The sequence below is a fragment of the Lygodium microphyllum genome, chromosome 15, assembly GCF_053477565.2.
Source record: "Lygodium microphyllum isolate KBCC chromosome 15, Lygodium_microphyllum_v1.1.10, whole genome shotgun sequence".
Taxonomy (NCBI): domain Eukaryota; kingdom Viridiplantae; phylum Streptophyta; class Polypodiopsida; order Schizaeales; family Lygodiaceae; genus Lygodium; species Lygodium microphyllum.
The window spans coordinates 154154995-154174280 of NC_141149.1; the positions used below are offsets into that span (position 1 = coordinate 154154995).

The following is a 19286-nucleotide window of genomic DNA, read 5'->3' on the forward strand; positions in this document are numbered from 1 at the left end:
CTCTAGTGTTTGAATCGGTTTTGGTGCTTCTTTCTTAGCTTTTTCTTTCTTCTTTGGCAACTCCTTATCCTTCTTGGGGTCAGACTTACCATCTACGGCCTTGAGAGGTCCACCTTCCATATTGGGATTAAGGACTTGCGTCCACTTATCATCTCGTTTGGGTTTTCCTCGATAGGTTTTGCCTTGGCTTTGGCAACTTCTTTACCCTTTTGACCTCTCATAATAACATGCAGATTAGAAGTTTCAATGCCATTGATGCAAACAGCTTCTATAAGGCTAAATCCACTACCACTAAGTAGCTCCTCTACCATAGCTTTCCCTCATTGTAATATTTGTTTCAGTCATTCATCTTGCTGGAGATTATTCCCTTGCGCTCGATGATTAACTAGACCTAAATGTTTACTTCCTTGTTGGAGAGAGCTAATCTTACTCCAACAAGTACTAGCTAAATGGCTGAACTTCCCACATATGTCACATTTAACATTTGGACAATTCCTAGGGAAATGTTGGCCACCACACCACTTACAGCTGAATCTTGAGGGGGCACCCTCTTCAAGGCGTCAACTCCCTATCAAATTCTATTGCTTCTTAAGAAAATTGACATCAACGGCTATTTGTCTATATTGTTCGCTAATCATATCAGTATAGTGCTTCATCATATCCTTAACTTCGCTAAGCACGTCCGAGGCACTTGACTCATAGCCGCGATCATCTACCTATCATTCTATTGGCCTAACCCCTTGATTAGGGATTGGCTCTTGATTCCCTAGAACAACGGTAGGATTTATCGTTGGGCTTCCAACAGTTGGTGGAGCCATCTGACTAGTCATAGGCATGGTCACACTAGAAGGAGTTGGCAACATGGGTACATTTGGAATTATACTTCCTCTCCCATTAGAAGGACTCATGGGGTCGTCAGCGCTAAAGTATTTCCAAACCCTAAACTCAGATTCCAGCTTTCCCTAGAGGTATAAGCCACTTGTAATAGTGATTCTACCTCTTCTACTCGTGTAATAACTGTATAAGCCCATTCAAAAAGTATTGCAACTTAGCAACATCAGTTGGAATAGGAATATATATTTGCAACTTACACAATACCTCCTTCAGTTTCTTGGCATACCCAACCACGGACATTCTCGTGAGGTTCTTGATGTGTAACATTGAGGAAACATAGCCAATACTAACCTCCCCTTTCAGGGGCAGACTCTCTTCGAAAGGCCACAAAGAATAAGTCAATTGTAGTTATGGTTCCAGCCTCTAGGCTGTGATACCACACTACAGCTCATCCTTTTAGAGTCATGTTGAAGAGCATCATCAAGTTTCCTTCATCTTAAATTCCACAATTAAAAATTAACTTTTGGAATTCATTAATGTGAAGTTTCGCATCTTTCTCTCCTAACCCATTAAAATGGGTAGAGGAAACCCTAAGGTTGGCAAGTCCGGCGTCCCTGCTAGGATTATAATGGGTTGCATCGTGGTAACAACCAGCTTCGCTAAAGGAGTTTGAACAATCGCAACTATCACTCGACTCGAAGTGGACGGACTAATTGGAAGGGGGGAAGTACTAGAGCTTCTTCCCCCTAAACGAACTATGCATCGAGCTAGGGTTACTAAGACCCCGCCCTTGTAAGGATTTTGGACCACTCCTTTGCAAAGAATATCAAGGAAAGACAACTCATTATTTTAAGGAAATGTTTTGAGCATTGCAAACACTTCTGCATTGCTCTTAATTCACAAAAGTGCATCTTTGGGGTGCCCTAGGGTTGTTAATGGGCCATGTGGTTAGCTCAGCTAGTATTGCAATTGACCCTGAAAAGATTAATATTATAGTCGTTATGAGCTCACCACATACTCCAAAAGAAGTGCATAGCTTTTTGTCATCAGTGGGAGATTTATTAATGCATTGGCAGAAAGAGCGTTGCCATTTGACGAACCTCCTATATTTTAAATATCTATTTAATTGGAATGAAGCATGTCAAATATCCTTCGAGGATGTGAAGCAAGAACTAGCAAAAGCCTCGGGTAAGTTACTATGTATAAAAATATGCATCATGTGAGTTCAAAAGAAGGGAATTTTTAAAAAGATAGTCTTATAGATATATATTCACAAAAAGAAAAAATTTAAAGCACATAAATTTATTCGTAAAGGAGTACCTATATTTCGTGTGTGTAATTTGTACATAAGGGTATTATTAATTCATAAAACTAGCTAGGATTTTCTTACCAAAAAGGGGTCTCGAATAATGCCTTCCACTTATGTACTAATAGAGTTGTCAATTGTTGTAGACAATAGAACTACTTAGATGTGATGGGAGCCAAGAGTTATAGGCAAGGGCCATTGGAGCTCTTAGAATGTTTGTGGAGGCTGCATAAGTGAGGCATATAAAAGCAATGTTTTTGTGTTTTTTATATTGTTGAACTACAATTTAGTGTAGTTTATGTAACATTTTCAATGTCTAAATTGTATCATGAAATTCCATAGTTTAATCAAGGTTTACATGCAATACCAATATAACTTAAGATTGGTGTTACACAATTGTTTTTTCAATCAAAGATCACATGTCACACTAATTTATTTGAATCAATCATAGGTGGCAATTATGTTTTTAATTGAAAATCTAATGCAATCTATATTACATTTTCAATGTTTTTCATATATTGTAATTGTGCATTTCCTTTTTAAGATTATACTACAATCGTGTTTTTAATGTTTTTCATATACTGAAATCATGTATTTCTTTTAATTGTGATTATAAGTTTTGTGAAGTTTTTGTCATGTCCATATGCAAGTGTGCAAGGTTTAAGCCTTCGTTATCATGCTTATATGCTTGCCTTTCTTTATTGTGGACAATTTGTGATTTATGATGGACATTGCCAAAGCTCTCCATATTTTCTTGATAGAGGCCAAGGGATTTCACACTTACTCACTAATGTGCTTTGGGATTCAGAGAAAAATTTACATCTTTGTCGCACACTGCTTGGACATGCAGCCAAGATGCTAGAAGATCTTAAAGAGTTAGCACCAACATCTACATCAAAGGAGAAGGTAGCCTTATGGAACATGAAGTGGAGAGAGGAGGTGGCATGCTCAAAGAGGGCGAAGGACTTGTCTAGTGCAATTTCTTTGCCAAAGCATCTTAAGACCACCATAGGTGCAAGTCCTAGTTTCGGTCCCACCATGCAGTAAGGTGATTTGTCGTTGGGGGCAAGAACTATATTGCGCACATTTCACCAATGTGCACTAACAATTGGCATTCCCTTTGATGCTATTAAGCTAGGGAGAGTTATTGCCCAAGGTGCCTTCGGAAAGTGTGTTGAAGCTACCATAGAAAATATTAGCTATTTTCCTTCAAATTTAGCACATTGCGCTAAAATGTACAAGGGCTCCAACAACACTAAACTACAATAATTTTGAGTGGAGCATGGGATGTAGAAGGTTAATGCATCAATTGTGCGATGCATTGCCTTTACTTTTGAGCCCCCTTGGGTTATAATCTTTCCCTTCTTCAATGGTGGTACACTGAATGATATGTTGATGTGGGGTCCTTTCAAGAATGTAAATATAGAAGAATAATCAAGCGTCTGCACAAGCCATCAATGGGATTCAGACTTGGTCCTTACATGGTGCCCAATACAAAGGAGAAGGCCAAAATTGTGGGTGTCATCAAAAAATATGTTGACCATTATTCATGCATTGGTAGATGGGATGAAGACTGTGCATAGTGCTAGTGTCATCCATTCAGATTTGCATACTAACAATATGGTACTGGACTTTACTAGAGATAACACCCCTACGATTGGTATCATAGATTGGGGTCTAATGCTTATTTTTAGTATGAAAAGACTAGCCCTCAACTGGAAATGTGGGGGGGGGGGGGGGGGGAGGGGGTAGATGATCCCATGCACATTATAGATGAGTGTAGACGGAAAGGAGCATTGGAAAGGAAAAGAAGGCCATGGACTGCACCCGAGATCTATGACCCACTTTGCTAGTTTGCATATGGTAAGGAGTCAAATGTGTATGCAATTGGTTGGCTCATCATTTTTCTCCTTGAGTTTTCGTGCTTAGGTCAACACTTGTGGTTACATAGGGAGCTAAGAGATGCTCTAGATAAAGAGATCATGCACCTGATAGAGTTCAAGGCAAGGGACCACATGTTGGTAGATGATAGGGCCATGTGAGTGTCATTTGCAGTTCTTGATGACTTTTTGAGGACAAAGTGTGGCACTGATCCTACAAAGGCTCAAAGACTGCTTGTAGAGCTTGGCCCTATCCTAGCTTACCCTTTCTAAATAATCCACATCTTGCAATCTCTTCCCGTATTTTGTAAAACATCTAATCGATTTTTACTAGTCTCTATGACTCATGGATCCGAAGATGCCTCAAAACAAATCATAATTTTTTGTGAAACTCTATGGAATAGACTTGTGGTTTGTAATATGGAATACAAAATGTCTAATTTGTAATATATAATACCATCTCATTAGTATCATACTCCATCCCCATGCCATCACGTAGAATGTAAATGCTCCACATGCTCAAGTAATATTTGTATGGTTTGCTTCAAGTCATTTGACTCCTATATGAAGTTTACTATTATTAATCACATCTTGATAATTAGATTTTAGATCCATGATCTTTCCACGATGCTTATATAATATAATTTATAAAGATAATACTTAAATATATCATATTTTCTCTTTCAATTAATATATACTCTCGTAATAATATTTTAATGTTGAATGTAGGTTTTACAATTGAATAAGCAATTTTTCATTTGGATTTCATGGGAGCTTTTTACAAGATCCAAGTAATATTCAATGATACTCAAGAAAATCTGGGTCTTGTGAGACTAAGAAAAGATGGATCCGAACCTATCTTTGCTCATATTCGTGAACAAATTGAAGGTGATGAGCTCATAGATGGATCTTTTAACTTCATTGAGGACAATTATATTATTAAAAAGTGACAAGAGTAGCGGTGGACTCTTAGTGATAATCTTCAAGTTTGCATCAAGAGGTGTGCTAATGTGACAAATGAACCTCGTTCTCCAAATAAGCAACAATGTTTAGAACAAGTTGTAGAGGAACAAAATGAAGCTTTAAGCAACCTCACTTCAAATCTAAAAAGAAAAGTGTGAAGTCCAAGCACTCTCAAGACTTGGAAACATGAATGCAATAGAATAAGGCTAAAGTTAAAACAATCAACAATCTCAAGGGATGATAGGTTTGAATTACATAGCATATATATCAATGGAGAATTTGGAGTTCGTGTTTGGTGTATCAAATGTAACTTGTTGTATGGGAAGGGCTCAGTGGAAGGGAAGCATGCCGCATATACTTGTCTTTCTAACTTCATGAGGACACACATCATGCAGAATAAACGTCATGAAAAAAATTATCTTATGTTTTGAGGGCTTACAAAAGTGGATATACAACATACTGTAGTTGATCAAGAACCAGATGACATGAAAGAGATAGAGACTTCAATAGAGAAGTTACATTCTTACATGGAGAAACATGAAAGTATCATATTTTTTCTTTGAGTTTATATAGGCAGTTCTTTCTATTGAAAAATAGGCTGTGCATTAGATGAGGCTTTTTAATATCAAACTCATTATAATAAAGTCTACTTTTCATGTAGATTGGGATTTTGAGGTCATTGAAGCTACATTACATGACTTCAAAGACAAAAGATTTGCTTGTGTAAGGTGCAAGTACGATGGCATGTGGCTACATTTGTGCCCATCAAGGTGGTCAACAACAACAATTGCAACTCCAACAACAGTTGCAATAGCAACAACAATAGAGACAAGATGAAGAAAGGATTGATGATGCTGCCATAAAAGCCTTGGAAGTAGTTGGGCAGGAATGAAACAGTTCAATGGGCAAAACGTGTCTGCTTTCATCCGTCTCTACAATATGATTTTCTTTGGGCTTCCACAACATGCATGGAGCCAGTATTTTGCCCGATTGGCTGTGCATAGTCTCTAGGACCGAATTCATGGTCTGTATCAAAAAGGTGCGGATTGGGCTGCATTTAAAAAGGCTCTTCGAGATGAATTCTTTCTTGAAAATTCTGGCCTCATGACAAAGAAGATCTTCACTGAATGGGTTAAAAATCCCAACAAAGGTCTAGCTACTACAACCCTACACCATGAATGTGAAAGCAAATTCACTCAGCTAGATCCAGATGACTAGCAGAGTATGGAAGGACAACAGATTGAATTATTTCTAAAGGCTGCAAACCCTGCTTTACAAGAGAAGCTGACCGATCGACTAGAGGATGTTGATTTTGAGACAGGATTAAATACTGCATGGGCTGATGTCACTGAAGCAGTTAATATGATTGCTCGAAGAGAGCGAATGCGTCTAAGGTGGGGATCTAGCTCTACACCATCCGTGCCCATGAAAGATCCTATTATGGCAACCAAACCACCTATTTCTACGGCCGAGCAACCAAGAATTCCTGATGTTCCACTAGCAAAGAATGATGTCATGGATGAGCTGATTAAGAGCATGTGGGATCTCCATCTTATCTGACCGAGATCAATTCAAAGGTGGAGAAGTTAGATGTGAAAGTAGAGGAAAGAGGGCAGATGGTAGCCCAAAGACCCGTGCGAGAAGGACTTAAAAGACGTTGTATTTGGTGTGACAGTCTACAACATGATAAGAGGGAGTGCAATGCATTCCATGAAGCAAAGGCATAAAAGCTAGTCTTTTGGAAGGACAGCAAGATTCATGCGACCGAAACTGGGCTCCCTCTTAACTCGAATTTCAGTAATGGTGGCATGAAGAATCGGATTAGAAGATTTGGCAACAAGAACTACCTATGCAACAGTAGATGCAGCTACCTATGGGCTACAAATTGAGCCAACTAATGATATTGTAAAAGCGTGTAAAGTTGATGTTAAATCTAAGGTGTAGATGTAGGCTTTAGAACGCATGGAACAAGGAAAGGCGGCCAAGACTGATTTGACTAATGCTAGTCAATGCATATGGGAAAGAACCGGTTGGTCAGAACTGGTTGATTCCTTTTTAGCCTTCACTCGTTTGGTTGAAATAAATAATCAAGAAGATGTCGTAGAATAAAAGAGAAGAAGAGACAAAGATTCTATGGGTACAAAGCGTGTAACAAGAAGCAGGCAAGAATAGCAAAAAGCTGCTGAAAATACACCGCTAGAGCATGTTATGGAAGATGCCCCTCAAGCAAAGAAGGCAGAAGGAAAGAAGAAAGGAAAACAACTTGGCTACAAGCTGAAGTCCGACATAGAGATTGCAACGAATCTCAAGCGGGTCCTAGAAGAGAGAATCCTTGGTAGTAAAATTGAATTTACATTGGATGAAAGTCTAGGAATTGCTAAACGAGAATTTCATGATGTTATTATTAATGTAATTAAGCGAAAAATACAATATGTTGGTGAAGATGCTAAAGAATCTATGCATGCTTTCTTGCAAGCTCTTCAAGTGTATTTGCAAGATGAAGAGAAGCTGAATACTCAAGGGATTCATTTAGAACCAGCCAAAGAATTGATTACAGCCATAGAAGCCAAAGATGAAGACATATGTGATGTTGAAATTGAAGAAGAAAATGCAGAAAGTGTTATGGTCCATCTGCTACTTTATGTAATTCAAACACCTCTAATTTGGCTACACCCAACTCTATACCAAATGCTAGGAGACCTAGGGCTAGCACAACAACTAATCCACCGCTAGATGCTAACAATGATAAGAGCACATCCCAACCTCGCAGCGCACTGAGATTTAATTGGGATTTTGGTTCCACTTGCTATCTTGTCCAATGCAAACATGCGTTTGACGATGAGCGTTTGCAAGATGGTCTTAGAATGAAAGAGAAAACATGCACTAAGCAATGGGAGGATGTGGCAACGTGGTGCCTCAAGAAAGGTTTGGTGGTTAGTTGGGAGCAGGCATGGCTTAAGTGGACGCGTTTGTGGCCAGTGTTTCAGTAGATCCATGGTTGGGGACGTCACATTCCCAGTGGGAAGAATGGCTATTGGACGATGACGTCTAAGGAGAGAAAGCAAGAGAACTTCAGATATCTTGCAAGTGATCGACACCTATACGAGTTCATGGAGTGCATATTTGAAAATGAGATAGTTGTAGACCCTACAACTGATGTTATTGACTCTAACGATGTTCTAGGTTTTTTCTATACCCCTTTGTTGTGCTCCGTTCAAAGTTAATTGAATTAAATTATACAACTAAGGAATAATCAAAATTTTTTGAATATGCAGATGATGTGCCACCACCCATTCAGCCTCTACAGGACCACAAGAAAGGAGTCCAAGAGGTTGACGTTGGTCTCAAAGCTTCAACAACAAAAATAGTGAGAGGAATGGAGATGGTTGAAGAAGGACAGAACAAGCGATACCAGATGGCTGAAGAATGACGCAACATGCATCATGAGAAAGCTCCACAAAAAACATTAGAAGCTGGAAATGTGTTCAAGTAGCAAGGTCCATTGATTGACTTGTGGATTGCTTTTAAATTAAGCTATTTTCTTCTTGCTTTCATTTATTGCCTATCAGCTTTAAAATGCAAAAGATTTTTTACACATGAAGGCTTCACTTGCATTTACATTACATTTCTTAAGTAATTGTATGCATTCAAATGATTGTCATTCAAATGTGTATTGATTTTTTTTGAAATAATTGGTGGGAGCACTTGGTAGAAATGTGTTGTCCAATGCTATGTAACATTGTGTTTCTCCTAAATGAATATATTTTGTCACTAATTCAAATGTCATTAATTTAAAATAATTAACAAATACATGTACCTATGGGAAAAAACAGTAATACTTGTTTGGAACATCTCTAATCAAAGTCATCGAAAAAAGTGTGGATAACCAGCAAGCATAGCTTTTATAGGTTGAATGATATGGGTTGTTTCAGGATACAAAATTTCCTTTTTAAAAAAATTAATTTTGTTGTGGGCACGGTGTAATGGAGGGGTGGTATGTGGGATAATCCCAACGCATCTTGCATGCATATGGGAACAAAAGGATTTGATGTTTCCTATTCCCCTACATTTATTTTATGAAGATGTGTCAGCATGTATAATGCCAAGGGACAACAAGTTTTGTGTGTTAAAATGAAATAGTGCTATCTATGTAACAAACACAAAATTAAGCGTTTAAATTTTAAAAATTTTCCCTACTTTTCATTGAACTTGTGTTATCCCTTGCTAATGAGAGACATGAATGTTGTGAAATTATCAACTATCTTATGTTGAATCTCTCTCTCTCTCTCTCTCTCTCTCTCTCTCTCTCTCTCTCTCTCTCTCTCTCTCTCTCTCTCTCTCTCTCTCTCTCTCTCTCTCTCTCTCTCTCTCTCTCTCTCTCTCTCTCTCTCTGTGTCTCTCTACATGTGTGTGTGTGTGTGTGTGTGTGTGCGTGCGTGCGTGCGTGTGTGTGTGTGTGTGTGAGCAATACAAAAAGTTTATGGATTTAGGGTGTAGTATATTGCAGGGGTGGAGTTGTCATTTATGCTCTTGCATATATGGAGCAAGATTATATATAATTTGTATTGTGTCACTATTAGAATATGATGGATTTGGTCTATTGTAATTGTCATGAAGAATATGTCAACTGGTATATTTGCTTAGAACAAAAGCATGCTTTGTGAAGGTGGCTATACAAGAGTGATTATGAGTTCACTATTAACCCTAAACCCTAAAGCATTAAATATGCTAGAAACATGTATAATCACTATAGAATTAGCTACAAAACTATCTTGCATATCCCTATGTATTTCATCAAAAAACATTAGAGTTCATTGGGAACTCTTTTAGTAATATTGTACACAGTCTTTGTTAATTTGAAATAAAATGCACATGCAAGTACTTGTAGTAGCAAACAAAGGGTACACATGAGTCCCTAAGAGTCTAATATGGCAATAGAGTACATTTGAGCTACTCTCTTTTCACTACAACATTGGTCAAGTTTTCACCCTTTTTTAACTTTCCCCTTTTCCAAAGACCCAAAGAATAAATATGCTAGTTGGTAGCATGCCTAACATGATATATGTTTCCTCTCTTCTCCCATCCATCTCCCTCTCTTACCATACAACACCATCACATGCACATTTTCATACTCTTATCAATCACATTCCCTTGTTGCAGAGCATGCAAGGGTTCATATACAATCTCTTTTGTTCTTGTTCTTCCAGATAGTGGACAAGTAGATCTGTTGGAGAACATGTAACGATAGGGGTAAGAGGTGTAAGGATTCACCATGGATTTATTTCTAGTCGGTTGTTGATCTATTTGTAGCCTAGGGTGGTTGATTTTTTTTGGCCTAAGATTCATCTTGGATTTAATTGTAGCCTAGGATTGACAAGACATTACATATGGTAAAACGAATGCATAGGGGATCTGCAACTTAAACATTTTGTTTTTATGCAATACAAATTTTCTAGTTTGTAGACCCTAGATACTCTGTTCACAAGCGGTCAAAGTAACATGTTAGCTTTGTGGGGCGGTCTTGGCCTAACTTTCTCCTTTATCTTCTTCAATTATTGCCAGTGTGTTGCTTGATGCTAACCACTTCTTCGGACACCATTAATTCATTATTCTTCCTTCACTAAATGGGATATTGTAATTGTCCAGTCAAGGTTTAGTTTTTCTTATCTCTTTCATGCAACATGTCATCTATTATGATGGCTCATTCCTAGTGAATGTATATTTAAGATAGAAATTGTAGATAGAGTACCATACATTTGCTTATCATTAAGGCCTTAGATGGGAACTTTGGCTAGTAGTCTATAATTAGGATGCGCATGGTAAGATTCATGTATAGATGCTTTCAAATTTTGAGACATAGTATTTCCCAAATTAAAGCATTGATATTCAAGTTGGTTTTCGCTAGAACTTTTTAAAGTAGGGAAGTTTATCGGAGAGTTTAATGTGAATAACATATAGCAAAGGAAGCAAAAGATATTTTTTAAATGTAGAGAAGACACTGGATAAATTATACTATACTAGACATATGACCTATCCATTAATTTAATTGCCGTTCCAAAATAAACAAACACTCCGTTTGGTCATAACAATGTTCTTAAAGAAAACTTGGGATAGAAGATAATGATCACAAAAAAGGTTTTTATCAATGCTTTGAAAAAAAAGGCACATGTGAGTATATCCAGTAACAAACATCGAACAAACAAAATAATCCTGATTAGCCATAGGAATTCGCATCGGCTTATGTGTTAGTGATCTATGATTAGCCAAATAGATGAGCTAAAATTGCAATGACAAAATTACCTTCTCGTAAGCTGATTTAAGCTACGCATTGATATCATTTAGGAAGTCCATACCCTCTATTTTGCTATAGCTACAATATGCTTCTAAAACCATCATCTCTTGGAAGCAACCCCACATACAGAGCCAGAGCTCATATCGAGAAACAACCCTTAGGGCGAGATAGGTGACAAGCAGCCACAAGGGGATTGAATTCAAAACTTGATTTTCTACGCTAATGCTTCAACCAACCAAGCTATCCTCAAAATATTATTTTCCATTGTTTTGTGAAAAAAAATGACTTAAGGAGAAAGATGAGTGTACAAAGACGAGCTTTGATTACTTTCTACATTTTGAAGTATTAGGGCACACATCAACACTTGGAGAATAACTCATTCTTCAAGCTTATATGAATTTTTCGATAGTTCCAACGGAGCTTGAAACAGCACTACCAACAAGAGCAGTAGTTTTCTTAATAGCATTGACAAGAGACTCCAACACATCAGGAACCCCCGATGTGGGAACAATCTCAAAACCAATAATGTAGTAGTTCTTTGTTGCACTGCTGCCAGCCTTGGTTTTGATTGTATAGACCTTTCCTTTTGCAGGCTGGAAGCCTGTATACTCATCATAATGCATTCTCAAGTTTGTACTAAACCTATCATAATCTGTACTCCATGCTCCACCCTCTGAACTCAAGGAATAGTACAATCTCACCCATGGGAAAGATAGAATTGTTTTCTCTCTTTTGTTGAGGTGGAATTGATGCACCTGTAAGAAACAAAGAGAATCCAAGTCATACATCGAAAAATAGTTATGGCCTATATCTGAAAATTTTGGTGATTCTTCGTGAAAAAGAGAAAAAAGCATTTGCTCTCCACTTGTAGCTTATTTAATCAAGATTTTTTTTCTAATAACATTCTAAAGATGTTATAAAGATTTAACTCTTGTTTAAATTAATAAATAAGAATGCACATCTTATTATCAATCACAAGAGGTGGAAAGCTAACCTTGGGAGTGTCATAAGTGCTTATGGTAACTTCTACATCACTAGAATCATAATCATCATAGTCCACAAGATAATAGGCCCTCAATTTCACATCCATAGTATTTTCCACTGTGAATGATGCCACTTGTAGGTCATTTCCCACGTCCGTATACACATGCAATGCTGCACGATTGTTCATGAAGACCTTGGAGAAGAAAAAAATAGTGGGGTTGGATGCAGGGAGTTAATGTGTATAATCAAAGGCAAGATTAATCCATAATGGGGTTTGAGTGTATAATCAAAGGCAAGATTAATCCATAATGGGGTTTGAGTGTGAACAAACCTGAGGCATGCTATAGTAGTTTTTGGTGGTACTAGTCTTTGGACGGAATTGGAGTTGATAATAAGCCTTGTTGTCTACCAAATCACAGTTGTAATACTCAGGATGGCTTTTGGCTATGAGACATGCTTTTCCATCATGCCATTCGGTGTTGAAGTTCATGAGACCTCCAACAAGCTTTCCCAAGTCCATGACTGCGTTGCCCATATTTGGATAGTAAAATTCCCCCGACTCCTTCACCAGCTTACTCACTGCCTCATACATTGTCTGCTCTTTGGAAAGAAAGGCATTCACACACTTTAGGTGTTAGCACCTGATTGGTTATATTAGGGATTCGCACCGGCTTACGTGTTAGTCTCTGATTGGCTAAAAGAAATGAGCTAAAATTACGACGAAATTACCTTCTCGTAAGCTGATTTAAGTTGCGCATTGACATCATTTTGGAAGTCCGTGATCTCTGCCTTGCTGTAGCCGCAGTCTGCTCCTGCAAGCATCATCTCACGGACCAACCCCATGTAGAGGGCCAGTGCTGACCCATAAGAAAGGACAGTATGCTTTATATAAGAAGGTTGCGCATATAGGTTGAGCATGTGCACCAATGTAGCCTTGCAATTCTCGAAGCGCACCACCACCTGTGCTTGAATAATAGAGAACAGTAAGTTCAGTAAAGTGACACATGGCTACTTAACTATATTGCTCAAGGCCGGTCTACGATGTACCTTTTGAACAGCAACGGCTGATGCGCTCTCCTTGAAGGACTCGACGGAGACACGGTAGTCCTGACCAAGCTGGGCGATGCTGGCATTGTAGGCGCGAGCCTGGTCGGCCACGTTCTCGGCCAGCGCCTTATTGATCATCTTGCTCACGTTCTCGAAGAGCGAATCCATGGCGGCCTGTTTTTGGGCGGCCGTGCGCTCGGCCAGCGCCAGGTCCCATATGTGCCCGAAGATTAGCTGCAGGAAAGGCCCCGCCTCGGGTATGAGCCCCAGCCCCAACGAGATCCCCTCCTGGAAGCCCTGCAGCACCGCGTCCTCCACCAGCTGCGATGTCACCACCGACATAGCTAACCTCTCTCTCTCTCTCTCTCTGCGCGCTGCAACGACTCCCGGCTCCCCAGCTTCTTGTAGCCCCACTGCGTTCATCGCAGCCGTCCATTCTGCCACACAGCTTAGCTTTCTTTCATCTCAGCCGTCCAATCTCGCCACCCGGTTTATATATCTATTAATGTATTTATTTCTCCATTACCTATCATTTTCCGTATATTATTATCATGTACTAATCATGCAGTACCTAACCTTTACCTTCTTCTTCTTTTTTGGACACTTATCTCTTCAATATCATTGTACTATAGTCTATGTCCCCTCCCCTCCCCTCCAACATTAATGCAAATTCGTACATTACTTTACCAACAATTTTCAAGACTTATCTCTTCAACATCATTGTAGTGTCTATCCTCCTCTCCAGCATTATTACCAAGCCTGCTTTTTGAAGGGCGTCATGCATGTTTTTAGGTCAATAGCACGCATTTTACTTTCATTATTTTAATATGCCCGTGGCCCGTGGGCCGTCACCATTGAAGTGTATATATTTCATATGGGCGTCATTTTCACGGTTAGAGTTAAAAATTACAAGTAAAATTTGATATAAGTTAACTAGTAATTAACTTGGGGTGCCCACTGCCCATTGTCCATTGCTCGAACCATTGCCTTGGCCAGTGTTCGGGAAAAGGCGGGTTCGCTTCATCCTAGGGCCGGTTCATTTTAGGAGAAAACTTGCTCGATTCAATCTGAGGAGGAATTGTCTACTTGTGAAAAATACATGCGAAAAGGATTTAGGCCAGTTCATCTTTATCATAGAAGGAGAATATCCTTCTCATGATTAAAGTAGAAGGATAAGATCTTTCTAAATATAAATGAAAAAGGATTTTTAATAATATAATATATATATATTATATTAATATTTAAGTAACTAGTTAGTAGTTAGTAGTCACGACTCACTTAGCTAATAGCACTAGTTAGTAGTGACTAGTTAGAACTTAGTAGTGTCCCTTGTAAGTTGTGACTTGTCATTGGTCAAGACTCAAGTTAAAGTTTAAACTTTAAACGTTTTAAAACTTAGCCTTAATTATAATTAAAGCTGGCTGCTGCTGACTACTGTCAGTAAATTGGAGAGAGAGTGCCAAGTGGAGACTCGAGAGTTCGAAACTTCAATGTTCATAACTTCATCATTGATCATGGCACATGCAAAGTTGCAGACTGCAGTGCACAATGCAAACTTTCAGTCTTCAAAAGATGCGTGGCCCTCAGCCCTGGGCACTCAGCAAATTCATCATTCCAGAATCCAGAATCCAGAAGAACTTCAAAGTTCACGTTGGTGACTGCACACTGCACAGCCTCTCGACTCTCAGGCTTCAGGTCGGACGACGGAACTTCCTGCAGGGCCCAGGCTGCCTCTCGAGTGACGAGTCTCAGCCTTCAGCCTTCAGAAGTTCAGGTCGGATTCCTGAACTTCCTCCAAGCTGCCTCAGTGCCTCTCGACTCTCGAGTCCTAGCCCCACTGGGGCTGCCCGGCTGCCCCAGCCTCCAGGACCTCCAGCCGCCAGCACCGAGCGGCCAGCCTGCAGGCTGCGGCCTGCCTCTCAGTCTTCAGAGTCCAGACAGTGGACACTCGTGAGTCCGTGACTCCACCTAGCACCGTCCGACGTCCAGGTGGCAGGCTCCCGCCTCCTCAGATTGCCGCGGCCCGCCTCAAGGCTCAGAGCTGAGAGTCCAGACTCCACGAGTCCACTGTCGGACTGTCCACCATGACCGTTGAAACTTGACGGTCCAGAGCCTCGACTCTCCGAGTCTCAGCATCACGCGTGACGCCGTGACGGTGTGACGGTTGAGTCTTGACCCGTCCGGCGTCCACTCAGCACTGTCCAGTGTCCACTATCCAGGCTGCCGCGGCCCGCCTCCTGGGGCCTTGACTTTCCACGGACCAGTCACCAGTGACCACACCTCCTGGGGCTGCCGCAGTGCCGCCTCCTGGCCCCTGGGGCCTCGACTCCACGAACCACGTCTCCAGAGTCCACCGTCCAGGGCCTTGACTCGAGTCTCCACCGTCCAGGACTCCAGGCGATCTCCACACCGCCTGGGGCTGCTGCCTCTTGGGGCTCCAGCCTCCTGGGGCTTCGCCCCTGCGACCTCCAGAGTCCACACTCCTGCCCGACGTTGCGACCTCCAGGCTGCGCCGCTGCAACCTCCAGGCTCCCGCTGCGAGTCGCGACGTCCTGAAGGCTAACTCGTGAAGGTGAGAATCATATTTAACAAATAATGAGTGATTCAAAATAGCAAAGAAAGGTGAGAGGTGGTAGTTCTAAGTTTACACGATCAATCATAATTTGATAATACTCCGAAGTCTGATGGAAAGTACTTAGTATGGCCAACAAAGCTCGTAGGAGCACTTGCTTTGTCAACCATAGACACACACACACACACACACACACACACACACACACACACACACACATATATATATAGAGAGAGAGAGTGTGTGTGTGTATGTGTATGTGTGTGTGTGTGTGTGTGTGTGTGACATACGTGTGCAATGTGCATTGTGTGCACTGTGTATATGTGTGTTAGTGAAAGCTTAAAGGCAAAATATTAGTACTAATTTTTATTTTTATTTTGCTATGTGGTTGTTAATAGGTTAAAAAGCTTTGTGAGACATTGTAGTTTGAAGATAGAGGCTGGCTGTTGGAGGAGCTTAGATTTTCAAAGGAAACGAATGCCTAACAAAAGGTAGAAAATTTCAACGATTATAAAAAACACGGTAAGATCGCAACCACTCTTTTTAACTTTGAGAATGGCACCTAAATTGAAAGATAAGAGACAAGGAAACCTTCTTGCATGGGTTGGGATTGAAAACATAGCCAAGCATCCTTCTAAAAAGTTAAAAGAAAATACGGATAATATTGGGGGCTCAACTTCAATTAATGTGTTATCTTCAAATGAATCATTCGATAACATGTCACTTGAAGAAAGGGCTGAATTTGAAAGGAAAAAAGAAGGACGCTTACTTTTTCAAGAGGATTGGCTAGACCAATTTAAATGGCTTGTTTATGATAGAGATGAAGTAAAAATGTTTTGTAAATTTTGTTTGAAATATCCTCATCCACATAGTGCATATTCAAAAGGGGGATCTATAAATTTTAAAATTAGCAACTTAAAATCCCATGTTCGCACATCATGTCATAAGTTTGCTATGCAAGCTATTTTACTCGAAGGAAAAGACTCAATTGAAAAGAGTGTTAAAAAAATAAGAGAAGTAAAAGATGAGGCATTACTTTCATTATTTAGAACGGCATATTTGATTGCAAAGCAAAATTTGCCATTTTCTGTGTTTCCTGACATGATAAGCTTATTGCAAGATTGCCATGCACCATACACTACTAGTCTTTATAATGATGATAAGGCATGTGCTGAAATGATTTTTTGCATGGCATCGTCTCTTATGAAAAGTACAATAGAAAAGGTTTCAACTAGTCCATGGTTTGGTGTTTTAATTGATGAGTCAAATGATATCTCCTCACATGGACATATGGTTATTTATTTATCATATCTTGAGGCTGATTGTGTTCCTAAAACAAGCTTTTATGGTATCATACGTGTGCATGATGGCACTGCAAGATCTTTGTTTGAGGCTATTATTAAAGAGCTAAAGAAATGTAAGCTAGATTTATCTAGATTTGTTGCATTTGGGTCTGATGGATGTTCCACAATGGTAGGAAAGGAGAATGGTGTCCAGGCCTTATTGAAAAAACACGTTAATCTATTTTTAACATCAATTCATTGTGTTGCCCATCGTAGTGCCCTTGCAATATCTAGTGTAGCAAAAGAGATGCCTTATTGCAAAAAGCTAGAAAAACTTATTAATGCTATAGCTTCGCATTTTAATGTTAGCACGAAGAGATTAGAAGGGTTGCAAGCTATGCAACAAGATTTGGCATGTCCCATTCTTCGACTTGAGCATACTTTTGATGTGAGATGGTTAAGTAGATATAGAGCTATTAGTAGAGTGTGTAAGTCTTTAGATGCAATACTTGATATCACTAAAAGAGAGGCATTGCATATTTATGAAGAATTGGTTGAGTTTGAGTGTGTTTATTGCTTACATTTCTTAGCTGATATTTTGAGAGGTTTAACAACACTAAGCCAAATGTTTCAAAAAGACTTTGTAGATGTCACCACTATAGATAGTCTTATAAAGAACGAAATTGTATCCATAACACAATATTACATTGATTGTCCTCCTATTGATGTGAATGCATTAACTATTGGAGTATATGGATATGATATCCTTCCAGACTATGGGCCTGAAAAAGGATATTTATATACATTAAGAGGTGCTTTGCATGGGAAGAAATTTTATGAGCATGATTTAAAACGTAAAATTAATGGAGAAGACTTTAACAGGGCCTTAGAATTTCAAGTTGCTTTTGCCAATTCAGTGGTAAGTAACTTGAATTCTCGATTTCAAGATAATTCTATACTTAATTGTTTAAAAATACTTGTGCCTGCACAACATCCAATACATGAGAAGGCCTTAAAAAACTATGGAACCCAAGAGATAGATCAATTAACTTCATATTATGGTTTTCCTAAAAAGCTAAATATAGAAGAATTCCCTGCAATGATAGAAGTTGACGAGTTTAAGAAAGAATTTAGAAATTTTAAGCATCAAGCTTCTAGAGATTGGATACGATTCACATTGTTAGAAATAACTTCAACACTTGCTTGCAATAGTATGTGGAGGGATACTTATCCGAATATTCTTACTCTTTGTCAAGTAGCTCTCGTCCAATGTTCGAGCATTGCTATTTGTGAGAGAGGTTTTAGTGCTCGAACTGTGATAAAGAGTAAGCTTCGTAATCGTTTGGAGATTAAGAGTTTAGATGCATTAATGAAAATCTTTATTGAAGGGCCTTCTAAGTTCACTGATATAGAGTTCATTGAGAGTATGGACTTATGGGCTGAAAAAACACATCGCCATTTATACACAACACAAGGAATTTGTTCATTGATTTTGCAATAAATTTGCATATTAATAAGAGCAATTGATTTTTTATGGCCTATGATGATTTTGAAGTCACTATGCATTATTTGCACTTTTGTTGTTTTGATTCTTTTGACTCTTAATCATTTTCCTATGTTAAACTTATTTTTCCCTTGCTTGCTTCTATCTTTTGAATAAAAATCTTTCAATTTGTTTTTAGATCATGCTTGCTTTTATAAAATGTACTTGAACTTTTTTGTTTATAATGTTGGTTGTATTTCATTATGTTCTCTTTTATGTTAGTTTTTTTTTCTTTTTGTATCATGATTGCTTTTAATAAAAAGTGTTTTGACTTTTTCTAAACTTTTTTATTTTTTGTTTTGCTTAAGTTTTTTTTTCTTTTTTATCATGATTGCTTTTTATAAATTGTGTTTGACTTTTTCTAAACTTTTTTATTTTTTGTTTTGCTTATATTTTATTATGCTATCTTTTATGCTAGTTTTTTTTCTTTTTGTTTATTCTATGCTTTTAATAGTTAACTTCTTTTCTTTTTGGGTTTCTATTTTTTTTAACGTTCTCTTTATCTTTGTGCCTATAATGTGTATACTTCTCTGAGGCCATATGGCATAGACCCACTAAGAGACATAGAAACAACTTGCATAC

At 38.8% G+C, this 19286-nt stretch overlaps 2 protein-coding genes across 2 annotated transcripts; one reads left to right on the forward strand and one right to left on the reverse strand.

Annotated features, from left to right (window-relative positions):
• Window positions 1–11386: 11386 nt before the first annotated feature.
• LOC148025242 (uncharacterized) lies at window positions 11387–13696 on the reverse strand. The gene is made up of 5 exons (XM_087695037.1): window positions 13307–13696; window positions 12989–13219; window positions 12591–12854; window positions 12270–12452; window positions 11387–12030 (listed from the first exon to the last, which is right to left on the reverse strand). The coding sequence occupies exons 1-5, from the start codon at window positions 13646–13648 to the stop codon at window positions 11665–11667; spliced, it is 1386 nt and encodes a 461-aa protein (XP_087551163.1). The 5' UTR covers window positions 13649–13696; the 3' UTR covers window positions 11387–11664.
• A 2737-nt stretch (window positions 13697–16433) lies between these two features.
• On the forward strand, window positions 16434–18662 carry LOC148025243 (uncharacterized). The gene has a single exon (XM_087693669.1). It carries the CDS (start codon window positions 16434–16436, stop codon window positions 18660–18662), a length of 2229 nt encoding a protein of 742 aa, XP_087549795.1.
• Window positions 18663–19286: the final 624 nt, after the last annotated feature.